At 32.3% G+C, this 14999-nt stretch overlaps 1 protein-coding gene across 1 annotated transcript; it reads right to left on the reverse strand.

Moving 5' to 3' along the window:
• Window positions 1–8305: 8305 nt before the first annotated feature.
• Window positions 8306–13152, reverse strand: XBCP3 (xylem bark cysteine peptidase 3). The gene is made up of 5 exons (XM_010273228.3): window positions 12425–13152; window positions 9710–9945; window positions 9438–9578; window positions 8910–9341; window positions 8306–8564 (listed from the first exon to the last, which is right to left on the reverse strand). The coding sequence occupies exons 1-5, from the start codon at window positions 12846–12848 to the stop codon at window positions 8466–8468; spliced, it is 1332 nt and encodes a 443-aa protein (XP_010271530.1). The 5' UTR covers window positions 12849–13152; the 3' UTR covers window positions 8306–8465.
• Window positions 13153–14999: the final 1847 nt, after the last annotated feature.

Here is a 14999-nt window from a genome sequence, read left to right on the forward strand (position 1 = left end):
TTTGAAGGAAAAAGTAGGGAAATGAAGGAAAATGTAAGAAAATCTATACAAGATTTGTAAAGGTTTCAGTGCCTTTCCCTTCATTTTTCTACTTTTTCCTTCAAATCAAACACAGCCTTAGGCCCAGCCCATTGAAAATTTAACTGGAAAAAACACGGAAGAAGAAAAAAAGGAAATAATATAAGATCCTTCCTGCCTCCTAATGAATGAGTTGTTTGTTACTCCATCACTCCCATCTTATATATTAAAGTAATGATTTTAGGTCAAAGTCCCTACAGTCAAACATGTGGCTCATTTACATTGAGACACATGTTATTCCAAAAATTTAAACAAAATGGACAATGTCAAATTCTGATTAGTGGTAGTTCAAGAAAAGAGCCCACTAACATGGAGAGTGGAGCCTACTACCATGCAGAGTTGTGAGAAATAGGAAGCTCCCACTTTCAATCCTTTCCTAAAAAAAAGGAGATTGTGTTATTAATTAATGTTAACTATTAAACTAATTAATTAATTCCCGTTATTGATTACTAATAATAATTACTGTTAACTACTTCTAATTAATTAATTACAACTATTAATTACTAATAATAATTACTCACTGATAATAATTAATTACTAAAAATTATTTCTTATAATAATTACAGTTAATACTTATTTAATTATTACTAATACTAATCATGATAATTATTACTTCAGAATATTAATTATTAATTGGGATATAATCATTTTACATTAATATTAATTCATATTAATTATTTTATAAATATATAATTAGTGCTACTTATTTACATTATTATTATTACAAGTAGTTATAATTAATACTATTATTATAGTTAATTCTATTATTATTCTCCGATAAATACTTCATTTAGTAAAAGTTAAATTATAAAACTTTCTATTATTCAATATTGTTAAACTTGAAGAATTATAAAAGAAAATATTATTTTATGAATTAACTAAAAATTGTATTTATAACAAATTAATTACTTAATAAAAATAAAAATAAAATAATAATAATAATACTTTAATATTACTGATTTCAAAATCAATACACACATAATAAGAATATATTATTAGTTAATAATAATATATGTATTATTATTACTGAATTCATAGTTATTAATATATTATTAATCTATTAATAATACTGATTATTATTAAAAAATGTTAATAGAAAATTTTAATTACTTAAAGTTATTTGCTGAAATTACCCACTTTAATTTGGATAGATAATTAATTACTGAATAATTTTAATTACTCTTTCATTAATGACCTTATTTTTGAATAATTGGTTTTTTATGTTCAATAATTTTTTCTTGCAAAAATCCAAATAATTTTTCATTTGTAATGTTAACCGTTTTATTTTTTTTCTCTTATTTAGTTTCTCAAAAGATAAAAAAATAAATTAATGATATTTATCTATTTTTACCAAAGTATGTATTTATCAAGTTATTGTCATTGATGATGACGATGATGATGAGTCAGCTTTTTGAAAGAGAGGAGTACTAATAATAATTAATGACTTTTAATTAATTAATTTCAACTATTAATTACTAATAATAATAACCCACTGCTAATAATTAATTACTGATAATAATTTTTTTATAATAATTACTGCTAATACTTAATTACTGATATTAAATGATTATTGATAATATTTCTCATTATTAATTCGGAATGATAATTAATAACGATTTTCATAACAGTAATTAATAATTCGAAAATAATCATTTTATATTTATATTAACTCATATTAATTATTTTGAAAATAAACATTTAATGTTATATTAGAATTATTATCAGAAATTATAATTCATACATTTATATTAAATAATTAATATATTATTATTATCAGTAATTATAATTAATACTTATATTAATTAATATAATTATATATTTATATTATTATTATTATCAATAATTATAATTAATTATTACTAATAATAATGATTTATGATAAAATTTAATTATTGACTATAATTTTTTACTGATAATTAATTTATTAATTATAACAATGATAATTATTAATCGGGATAAAATCATTTTATATTTATATTAATTCATATTAATTATTTTATAAATATACAATTAGTGTTACTTATTTACATTATTATTATCATAAGTAATTATAATTAATACTATTATTATTCTCCAATAAATATTTCATTTGGTTAAAGTTAATTTATAAACTTTCATTTATCCATTATTGTTAAACTAAAAGAAATAGAAAAGCAATTATTATTTCAAGAATTGACTAAAAATCATAATTATAACAAATTAATTATTTCATAATAATAATAATAATAATTTAATATTACTGATTTCAAAATCAATACACACATAATAAGAATACATTATTAGTAAATAATAGTAATAATAATGATTTCATAATTATTAATATGTTATTAATCTATATTACTCAATAAAGATATGGAATAAAAAAAATATTCAAAATGCAACTAAATGAATAAACTAAAAGTCTATCAGTATTCTAATTAACTTGAATTTGACACATCAATATGCCCAAAATTATAATTTCAACATACATTTCCTATTTCTATCTCCTAATTCCCATAATTCAAACATACCATTATGTTATATACATGTTTCCCTAACTTTTTCCAAAAGATAAATTCTAGCTAGTCTACGTGCATTGTGGGAGCTTAGACTTAAAATCTGTAACCATGATCAACCAAAAAAAGTGTTGCCACCTAACTTGGAGGTGATTTCCATACTTAGAATGGTCTCATTATTCTCCTTTCTTATATATTTCCTCTGTTGGATGGGCTTTGGAGTCCTGATTAAATTATCAATTGATTGTAACCATACATGATGATTTGAGTGTAGTCATATATTTTTCATCTCTTACTTCAAAGGATGGATGCAACTGCAAATGTTGTTTGGCATGGATTGTTTTTCTTAGCAGCTCTTTGAATGATTTTCTTCCTTCTTTGCCTCTTTGAATAGATATCATTTAATTATTTTTTATCCATTCATATGTCCCTAAATATTAAGTAGTATTGGTGATATTGTTGTAAACATCCATCTTATTTTACTATTTTATCAATAGATTAATGATTCCAAAGTTATTGATACTTTTTTATGGGTGGGCTGCTCAACATGACACTGATTTTTTATTGTTAAATAATAAATTTCAAATTAAATGATACTGTAGTTGCCCCTTACTTAGTATGAGGTCATTGTCTAGATAAAACATGGTAAGTCTATTAAATCAAATAAATAGACTATCCTAAATGTCTATTATAAATAATTAAAAAATGAAATAATTCAAATTAAATCAAATAATTACTTGCTGAAAATTACTGAATTAAGTAAATAATAATAACAATCAATTATTTATATAAAATTAATAATAATAATAATTAAGTACTTAATTAAGTAAATAATAAAAACAAAATAACAATCATCAATTATCATTAATGTTTATTCAAAACATACCCCATAATAATTAATTAAACCTTAAATAAAATCAATATTTTTTAACTGTCATTAAAATTTTTAAGCCAAATCATTAATGTTTATTCTTAAATGCAAAATATGAATTAACAAATCTATTATATAATAATTATAGTTGGTTGGAAAAAATATTTTAAGTAAATATTTAAATAATTACAAATTTAGTTAATATTATTATTATATAACAAAAAATTAAATTAAATACTAAAATAAATTAATAATAAGAATAAGAATGGTTAAATTAAATTAATAAATGGTTCAAGTTGAATTTAGTAACCTGTATAATTTTACGGGTTTGACATATAAGGGTCAATTTATGTGGACCCGTAGACTGTATGAGTGTCTTGAAAAATGGCAGTTTATAAACAATAATAAAAATAGTAATAAAAATTATATATATATATATATAATTAATTTCCCCATACTTAGTATGGGGTCATTCACTGGTTAATGCTGTAAGAAGTGCGGTCTGCTCTATTGAATGTTATCCTTTTGAAAATCCATTCCTCTTCTATTGCTTTTCCGTTAATGAGCATATCTATGATGTTGTAGAAGTGCTTGATGGAAAACTATCTGATATTGACGAGAGCCACATAAATGCTATTAGCGAAAGCACGGTTTTAAAAACTGGACCAGACCGAATGATTGGACCAGTTGGCCCAAATATGGTCATGTCTAGGATCAGGTTTTAGACCCAAAAACCATCTGACTAGGGTTCAGACCTGATGGCTGGACCATTTGACCCAGGAACGGGTGGTCAAAGTAGTTCCATTTTTTAATTGTTTTTAAAAACCATAAGTGAAAGCATAGAGTAAATGCTGATCTGTCAAGTGTTGGCCGATAAACCTTATAGCCATTTTGGAGTAAATCAAGTCCTTCAACAAATCAATTTATGGAAAAAACAAAGTCCGAACGAACCTAGGCCTCTCAAGAAGGTGAAAGTATCAGAGAATCGGCCCCTAGAATATCATGAAGCAAGTTCTCACCATGTGAAATGAAATTATTCACTACTTTGGGATTAATTAGTTTTATTGAGTAACTAAAAGTAAAAACTGAGCCTAAGCTTCAAGAAAAAGAAGGAATTGGTGCTCGTAGGGTAAGTTCAATTTATTTGTTGAAAGTTTAAAGTGGTATATTTTCTAATGGCATCATATTGTACTTTAACAGGACTATAGGTGATTCCTCCAGGCTCTGGAAAAACCAACAACAAAGGACTTGAGATTTAGAGAGTTTTCTGACTATTTGTTTGGTCTGCTGGTAATGTTTTACTTTTACAGGGTCTACTCTATGTTGATCCTTATAATCAGGTAGTTAAAGACTTCTGTAATCTATTAAGCTGATTGCATATACATTTAGTCAAATTTCATAGTTGCATCAAATTGATATAAAATGGTCAATGATGTGATTCAATGTATATTGAAGTTAATGTAATATATTGTATTGTGCAGCTAAGTATTTGGCTGGACTTTCAAATCTTTTTGTGAGATATGATGGAATCCACCGAAGCTAGGGCATGAGGATTTTTGTAATTATTTTTGACAAGTGAGATAACATTTACTAAAGGTTTCTCTTCCTTTCCCTGCATATTCCTTCAAACCAAATAGGTGTTGAGTACCACTTTATGATGTTATCTAATTCTAACTAGTTACCTATTGTTAGTATTTTCAGCTCTACTATTACTTTGGTTTCTTCCCTAATAAAAAAAAATTGTTGTCTGCCACTCTACAAAGCATGGTTTTTAAAAACGAATCGGTGACTGAACTGGTCAGAGGTCTGGTTATTGGTTGAACGGTCCGATCGTTCAACCTGAACGGCCAGTCTGTTCTGACAAAAAAAATTGGAAAACAGTCAAAACCATTCAAACGGTTCAAACAATTAACCGGCCGGTTCAGCGGTTTACTGACCAAAATCAATAGTTTTGAGGAAAAAAACAGTTTTGAGGAAAAACGGAAGTGACTGGTTCTCAGTTTTTTCGGTCCAACCGTCTGGTCCAGTCCGATTTTGAAAACCATGCTAAAAAGTATATTTTTCTGTAATAACTTCCTTAGATCTCTTTTGCTCCCAATTTTTTTAATTATCTTATTTATTGTCTCCTTCGTTAATGCTGAATAGATTATATATGGATGTTTTAGATATTACGGGTTATAAAAAAAAAGTAACATTTGCCTGTCACTACCCAGTTGCAGGGTCAAATTGGAGAAATTTCATGACTTACAGTTTCAGATTGTGGAAGTATGAAGAATATAACTGATGGGGCACATGGTTTTGTGGTTTCATTGTGGCTGCAGGTGAAACTTTTGAAGTAAAAAAAGGCATTTTGCAAGTCACTTCCTAGCTATCTTTAAAGCTCTTCTTTTTGTTTTTGGGCAGAACTGGAAGATCTTGGGAATTGGATCAGACTCTGCTACAACCAGTGCAATTGTTGGGAAATTCAAGGTAAATTACTAGTATTGCTATTCCTTTGGTGGTCCAAGGTAAATTACATGGTGGCATACTTTTCACTAGATAAGGATCAACAAAGAGAGCTACAAATAATACAAATAATATAAACTTGGGTACAAATAGGAATGATTGTAATACACAAACAGGAAATTGGCCACTTTCTTCACTATGGTGCAACTTGACAGGTTGATTGAGATTTGTTAAACTTTGAATGGGCCTGGTCCTAAAGCCGGGCTCGATACAGTTTGGATTTTTCAAATTAGTAACTTGACCTAGATGCCTAAACTTGGGTCTTGCTCCGACTAATTAGATAAAACTCAAAAATAATATCAATTGAAAATATTATAGTGCTCCTTTTACTTTAATTTCCTTAAACCCATTTTCCATGAACCATATCGTGTACAAGGTGAGAAATTAATTATAATTTGGATAATTTAAATTCCCTTTAGGCTGAGTTTGGAAGGAGTACAAATACAAATATGTATGTATTTACTCTGTACATATTTGCATTCGTACTGCTTCCAAACAGAGCCTTAATGTTTAACCATTCTACTATTCTTATCCAGCTTAGAATAGAATTTGTTTTACTTATTCTTCGTAATAAAGCATTTTCTTCGTTCTTCTTTCAAGCCTGTGTATAACAAAATTCCAATAACTTTGGAGGGTACTTGACTACAACATTCCTTTATTATTATTGGAGACCCTATGCCATTCATCGTAGCCTCAAGTTAAGATATCTAATTAATGGATGTTGGACCATCTATCACAGGGTGCTGATCACCTTACGGTCATCCAATTGGATATTGTGCATTCAGTTTGTTCGGTTAAAATCTGAACCGAACAAACCGAATTTTATAAAACCGATATACTATATTCCAAAACCAAACTTCACCTAAATCGATCAAATCGAAGCAAATTTTTTTTTTCAGTTATTTCGGTTGATTTGGTTAGAACCGAATTTTTGCCATTATTTGATTGTTTCTTCCTAAATTGTACATTTGTACTCTACTGAATCACAAACAGTCAAGTCTGGAAAATGGTCAACTCGAATAGAAAGTTTTGAGGCAACCCATACTCTTCTAAGTTCTAACGATGAAATAACCATGGTCAATTGCAGGGATTTATAGCAAGAAAAAATGGAAGAAATTGGGTCCCAATAAGGTGAGAAGACGAAATAGCCTCAAGGGTTTTAATTGTTTAGTGTTTATTTTCTTAATGAAGAATAAAAGCTGAAAAGTTCCCTAACCTTGTCTTCACGCTCTGAACCGGTCACCATCGCCGCCTTGCCGAAGTATCACTTGCCGCTGCCATTGGTGAGTGACTGAGTGGTGCAGCTGGTGCTAGACCGAAGATTTTAAGAGAAGATGAGGAGAAACTCAGAAATGAAGAGAAGTGAAGAAGTGAAGAGTAGAAGACAGAGAGAAAAGAGAAAGAAAGTGATGACTGTCACTGATGACTGAGAGCAGACTGAGCAATGGGCAAAGAGAGGCATAGAGGGTAGAGCCGCATAGGGAACTGGGAAGGCCAGAGGGAGACTGGAGACATGACACGTGAGACATTACATGTCAAGCTCTTGGATTTTGATGCTTTGTGTTTTGGCCTATAAAATTACTAATTTACCCTTGCAAGTTCGGTTATTTCGGTTAACTGAACCTCTAAATATCAAAACCGAAATCGAAACCCAATAATATTAAAACCGTAATTAAAAACTAAACCAAATCATTTAAACCAAATTAACCAATCCGATCAAACCGAAACCAACATTTCGGTTCGGCCATTCGATTTCAACCGAACTATGCTCACCCCTAGGTCTTTATAGATTTCCTTGAGAATGATTTCATATCCATATTTCCTACCTGACCACGAATACATGGATGAGGGGTGGATTCGAGTCGAGCCAAGCCGGCTCGAGCTCGAGCTTGGCTCGGCTCAAGCTCGATTTGAAAAAAATATTTTATAAAAAATAAAAATTATATATAAAAAATTATTTGATATTTAAAAAAATAAGAATTATAATATTTTATTTTATATATATATATATATATATATATATATATATATATTCGAGTCGGCTCGACTCATTTATTAAACGAGCTTGTAATCTAGGCTCGACCTCAATTGAAACCGAGCCGAACCAAACTCGAGCAGCTCATGAAGAGCTCGACTCGTGGCCACCCTTTTGATAAGGGAACTAAACTCAAAGATTCCACCTTATTTTTGGTATTTGAACAGCAGGTGTCTTTTGAACAAACATTGTTCTCTCAAATGAACAAAAATGAGACCTTTTGTTTACATTTTTCATGAGTTATCTTTTTTGTTAACATATTTATTCTCTAATTATGCTTTTGGTGTATTGGGTAGTTTACGGAAATTGATATAACCATGCTTCTAGAATTCAGGGGATAATATTGTCTGCCCCTGCCAACAAATTCCAGTAATTACTGAGGATAGAGTGTATAGAGGATAAAAATTTTAAAGACAGATGCAAAATTGTTTGTGGATAACATACACATGATACAAGATAGCATACTTGCATAAATAGCACATTACAAATTCCAATCCCCAAGAAGTGGATTCCAACCTCCAAACTTTACAAGCGAACTGCTCTTGTCAAGACTTTTTACACTTGTAAAATTCCCAGTACTCTGCAGGCATAAGAATAAAACTGGTAATGAAGACATGAAATAGTAAAGAACAAGATCCTGGATAGCTAATTTCCTATTGAGATACTTGGTAATATGCATGCATACAAACATACATACACGATACATAGAAGATAATCCTAGCAAAACATGCATACACGGAGATGCATACATTCATACAGATAAATTCATACCAAGAGGAAAAGAAAAGAATTAATGAGTGGTTGAGATTAAGAAGGAGAAAAGCAGAATCTGAAAAAGAAAAATCCAATTTTCACTTGATCAAATTGAATCAGCTGAATATACCTAGGTGTTTGCTTATTTTCATGAAGGATATGTAATACAAACCTTGAGGCATTGCTTCCTTTCAGTATCACAAATTGGATAATCATGTGGGCAACAGTATCGGTGATCCTTGCAGCATACAGCTGAATCCAACTCACAACATTTCCATGAAAAGCATATTCCCAAGATACGCCGGGTACAGCAGCAGGTTTCCCCTTCTTGACAGTAAGTCAGAAGATCACATCTAGTAGGGCCTGGGGAAGGTGATGGGGGAGGATTTGGACTCGTCTTAGTTGGGTATGAAGCTAGCATATTTATACCACATACTCCTTGTGGACTGCCACTATTACGCAGCATGTGCATATAGCCATTCATTCCCCAGCGGGTTCCCCATGAGTTCTTCACAATCCAATAGTCAACTCCATTTTCCGAACCATACCCAACAATCAATACAGCATGATCCAAAGAAGTTGAACATGGGCCACTAAAGATCCCCTGTCAAGAAAATGTACGGAAATCCCTCACTGTTAATGTTTGTTGTATCCTTAAGGGGAACAAATTAATTATTGGCAATTAAGTGTAAAGACACACCTTTGAGTATAATTGGAATGCTCTCTCACTACCACATATACCCACACTCACAGGTTGAGAAGCAACAGCCTGGAGCAGATGTTTTTCACTGTTGGATGGTACATCAGTATAACCATCAATGGTTACAACATGTTTTCTTAACTACAGAAAGACAGTCCGGAAATCAGACAACAGTATGCATGCAGAAAAGAAATATAGTCTAAGAAAATTAATGATCCTAGGAACGTGTTCAATGGACAAGTACAAAAATGCTGGAGGAAAGAAGCAATTACCTTGTCTTTATTACAGGTCCTTTCCCCACCTTGATATGGGTAATCGTCCTCTGTGTCAATCCCTTTATTCTTTATAACCCATTGAAATGCATAGTCCATAAGCCCACCCCCACATCCACTATTGTAAGATCTGTCACAGTCAACTAGCTCTTGTTCAGAGAGGCTCAAAGGAGACCCAGTGACAATCTTATTTATGCCTTCTATTGCGCCTGTGGCTGAGAAAGACCAACAAGCACCTGGAAAAAACCAAAAAGAATCATCTATAAATGAGAAAATGCTACAATGTGTAGGTAAAGTGGTAAACACCACCATCATCAGCATCCAAGCCTTATCCCAACTGTATGGGTCAGCTACATGAATCCAAGCCTTCTACAAGTGGCAGTTCATAGAAGGCTTTCCAACAAACTTGTTGGCCCAAACAAATTAAGAAGTGATAAACAATTACAGTTTTTTAAAAGACCTAGGGGACACTCTCAAAAACTGTCAATAAAATAAGAAAACAGTTAGCCTTGAAAATTTATTTTGGAAGTTTAGGTAACAATCCTTGTTATTCCCTTGCCTTCAGTTTATGTGCAATTTCAATATATTCTATTAGAACAATATTACATCTACCATCACTATGTCTTCCCTCTTGAGGGAAAAAAGATGGGAAATTGAGAGATGTAAAGACATCCTGATCTGGAAATCTTAAATTCTTATTAAGGAACATAGGTTGGCTGGATTCATTCATTGGCAAACTTCTTTTTCTATAGAAAACCAATCTGTAGACTTATAATCTGAGCATACCACATAACATGCACAAAATAGGTTGTGAATCATGAGAACAAATAAAATCACAAATCTCAGCTTAGTTTTTGTCATAAGCACGCATTGATTAGGTTTTTATCTTTTATAATTGCAACTATATTAAACCAAGTACCATGATCACAAATTCCCAGGTATCTTTCCTGTAATTTAACTTCATTTGTCCAAGGCTTAAAACCTAATTTTGTTTTCTTTACTTGCACTACTAGGGTGGTTTTTTTTTTCACTTCTCTTAAGTCAACTTGCAGGCAGACACAAGAAACACTCCAAACCTAAGTCCTGTCAAGTGCAATAAAATGTATAATGAAGAGCCATATAATTTACTGTTCTAATATAAAAGAAACAGAACATTTGAATTCATATTATATATTTCTTGTAGATTATGGAATACTGAAGGTTAGGTCCATATCCAGCCTAAACCTCCCAAAATCCCAGATAGCTGGGATCAGCATTGCACAATGGCCTTTTTTTATTTTTTGAAAAAGGGTAACTTTCATTTCAGAAGCAAAAAAAGAGGATGTACAGGACAGCTAATACAAAAGGCCAAGAAAACCAATAAAACCAAAAAAAATCCCCCAGAATTACATAGGTAAAGAATTCCCACCATGCAAAAGAGCCCTATACACCACAGCTTTTGCCAACCCATCAGCAACACTTTTTAGCTCTCTAGGAATCCATCTACAAGAACAGTTTAATCTGGAAGCAGTCTCCCTGATTTCATTAATAAGGAAGTCAAACATCCACGGGCCTTGTTGAATCCTGTTAACCCAGTTTATAACATTTTTAGAGTCACCTTCCACCATTATCAAAGATAGACCAAGAGGCGAGAGCTGAAGCTGTCCTTAAACCCAACAAAAGAACTCCAGTTCCACCTTCAGTTACATCAGAATCCCCAATAGGGCCACTATAAGCCCAAGTTTAATTGATACAAACTCTCAATGAAATAGCGTACTTTAACAATGATCAACAGGTTACCAATAGGTCTGATTTGCTAATAACTAAGTAACCAAGTAGTTCAGAACATGTCCTAAATCTTCTTTCATTGAAGTTTAATCTACCAATTTAAGCCAAGATTTTTTTGGTAAGGTAGAATCACTATTAGTGCAAATCAGACCAGTGTTTGATGGGCATTGTACAGATAAAGATGACAATTTCACAAAATTTTCTGATCACTTCAATATCCCTATAAAATTGTATATTCAAAAGCGTACTGATCTTCCTTCATTTTTTTCTTTTTCATTTTCAGGTGAAAGTCTTCCAAATCCCAGCTATAACAGAAAATAAAATTAAAGGTCCTAATCAGAGCCAGAGACAGAGCCTGGTTTGGAAATCCTTTCCAAGACCTAGATCGGAAGCCAGAGACCTTGGTGAAAAGGATCCAAATATGGAAGATATTGGGTATTGCAAAGCTCTCTCAATTAGGATCTCGAAAAGGGGTACTTTAGTAGGATTTGAGAATCACAGGGAACAAGACTGCTTATTTTGGTTGAATTAGAAGGTAATCATGACACCCAGATGCCTGAAGAGATGTGTGGTGCTCGAATTCGGAGCTTTCTCCCTTGACCCAACAACTGCTTATTTTGGTTGAATTAGAAGGTAATCATGACACCCAGATGCCTGAAGAGATGTGTGGTGCTCGAATTCGGAGCTTTCTCCCTTGACCCAACAACTGCTTATTTTGTGAAGCGAAAAGTATCCGAAAAGATGTTTCCCTTTTTTTTGTTTTCCTTTTTCTTTTTAAGCTCAAGCAGTGAGTTAGAATTTGGTGCACAAATATGAATTTCATCGATTTTATCTAAGGGTGTATATAAGCTGATCATGGTAAGTCTGAGGGAAAAAAAAAACCATGATTTTTGTTCAAGGGAGCTAAAAAAATGAAATTAACTTAGAAAAATCCAAATAAAAACTTACCACAACTGCCCTGATCCTTCACGTTCGTGACTGCCCCCTTCTCCCTCCAATCAATTGATGACGGAAGTTGACCTGCGATACTGGGGCTTTCAATCAATGATGGAGCTCTAGGGGAAGACCGAACCATATCAGTTGCCGCGGCAGCGAGGCCTAACCTAGAGATCTTGAATTCATGATGGGTGAGATCAGCGAAGGCGTTGAGAGCAAGGGAATAGGTTGAATTAGCCATGCTATTGTGTTCGGTAACGAAAGCAAGATTATCTTCAAAAACTTTAAGCCTGAAGAGCCTCTCTTCTTCTGAGGAGTAAGTCCTGCCATGTTCTTCACACCAACGATCGAAGAGATCCGAAGTGGAAGAGTAAGAGAGATAAACATGGCTAAAAATAACAAGAAGAAGTAGTAGAGAAGACAGAGACAAAACCATTTTGGGATAGAGAAACTGAGAAAGAAAAAATGGCTAACTGGGTTCTGAGTGCTCGGTAGGGATTCCAGCCACAACCAGAGTCCAATGGGTGATTTGTGAATGGACCAAAGAGGTTGAAGCTCTTACGACACAATACATGTATTGTATGGACGCAGCCACCCCACTGAGCGCAAGAACGAGATAGAGAGTCTTCATATATCGTATCCTCCGCTGCCGATGATAGCTGAGACGGTCGCTCGGCGTGCTCTCCGTGGTAAGGTCATTATGTCACTGGACCTCACGTGCACCCTGCTCTCTGTCTCCTAGGGAAACTTTTTTTATGTTTAAACTTTAAACAGAAAAGAAATTACTACTTGTTTAAAAATGAGCCCTGATTGATGATTATTTATCTAATTATCTTTTTCCATCAAAGTTCATGGTAGAATCGTAGAAATAAGCACAAATGGAGGTATTCGTCCCTAAAACCTAAAACTGAACTCAGCCGGTAATCCAATGATCCATCTGGTTGAGCCATCAAACCTTTTTGACCCAAATCAATGGGTCATAGGTTAAACGCTAAATGCATTCTTTTGTGTTTTTATCATGAATACAATTGACAAAAAAAAATCATTCGTCATATTTTTTGTTTAATATAATAAATATATAATATCATATTAAATTTTATATAAATTCGTGTGTATATAGAAGATCACATATGATTACATAAAGTTCATAATTAATATATTCAATTTCTATAGTTATATAAATTTATTATATGTATCAATTAAAAACTCATTATTCTTTAAATTTTCTTTGCTATGATTAATATAAAATATTAGAGATGTACTAAATATTTTCTATTAAGTTTTTCTATTTTTATAATTTATTTATATTTTTATCTCTTTCTAATTCTTATTATTTAGTTATGACATCAACTATTAATACATTTGACCCTGAAGATTAAATTGTTGACTCCTTATCTTACTAAACCAGAAAAGTATTGAATTTAATCTAATTAGTATAATTTATTAGTGAGAAAAATACCTTAAATATAGGATTTAATGAGAAAATATGAGAGTTAATAATTTAAACATAAAATTCAATGAGAGTGAATTCAATGAGATGAAAAGTAACATTTCAAATGCCCTTATAATTAGAGAGGGACCAAGTACCCCTTAGAATTGGGGGCATTTTAGTTAAAAATAAATTTTTCATATCATTCATACCTTTAAATTAACCAAAAATAAGTCTAATCCGATTCGGTTCAAGTTGTGAAAATAACCTAATTGAAAGATTAGTTAGGTTCTATTTCCAAACTGAACCAATCAAATGAACACCCTAATCAAATCCACTAAGGCCATATTTGGTTTGAAGGAAAAGGTAGAAAAAGGAAAGGAAAGGTAAGGAAATCTATATAAAGTTTGTAAAGGTTTCCTTCCTTTCCTTTCTTTTCCATACTTTTTCCTTCAAACCAAACATAGCATTAAATACAGCCTCTCTGATAAGTTCAGTGGACCTCTCATGCATTTAGGGCTGGGATGGCTTGATGGTCATTTAGGGCAAACATTCACATCCACCCTCGCAGGATGTCGAGAAGAGAAAAAAAAGAAGAGTGCATCTTTGATGGAGAATCCAACGGGGAGGGGCCACCTAAGAAGAGCTTCAACAAAGGTTCTTCCTAGAGGTGTAAATTGGGTTGGGCCACTTGTGGCCTGGCACGAAATTGGTCCGGCCCGGCTTGGCACGACAGCCCACGGGCCGTGCCAGTGGCCCGCAGGGCCCGTAGCAGGCCGCGCTTAGCCCATCCGAAAACTAGCCTTGCCCCCCCCCCCCCCCCCAAGCCCCAAGTCCCCCCAATGGCTAGTTTCAGCTTTTTGGGGGTTTTTTACATAAATACCCCCAAAACAGTTATATAGGGTGGTATTTATGGATTTTGCTTATGGAGGGGAGAAAAATGACACAAATGCCCCTAACAGCTATATAACAACTAATTTAGGGGGCTTTGTGGATAAAGTTATAAATAACTTTACAATTAGCAAAATACTCCTCTTAACAACTAAAAACAATTAGTTTCTAGGGTATGTTGGGCAATTGAATTATTTTCAATTCCTATAAATAACCATATCCTCCACCATTCTTCTCATCATAGCAATTCAACAATCAACATTCAAC

This window comes from Nelumbo nucifera, chromosome 5 (assembly GCF_055504915.1).
Source record: "Nelumbo nucifera cultivar China Antique chromosome 5, China Antique-T2T, whole genome shotgun sequence".
NCBI classification, from domain to species: Eukaryota; Viridiplantae; Streptophyta; class Magnoliopsida; order Proteales; family Nelumbonaceae; genus Nelumbo; species Nelumbo nucifera.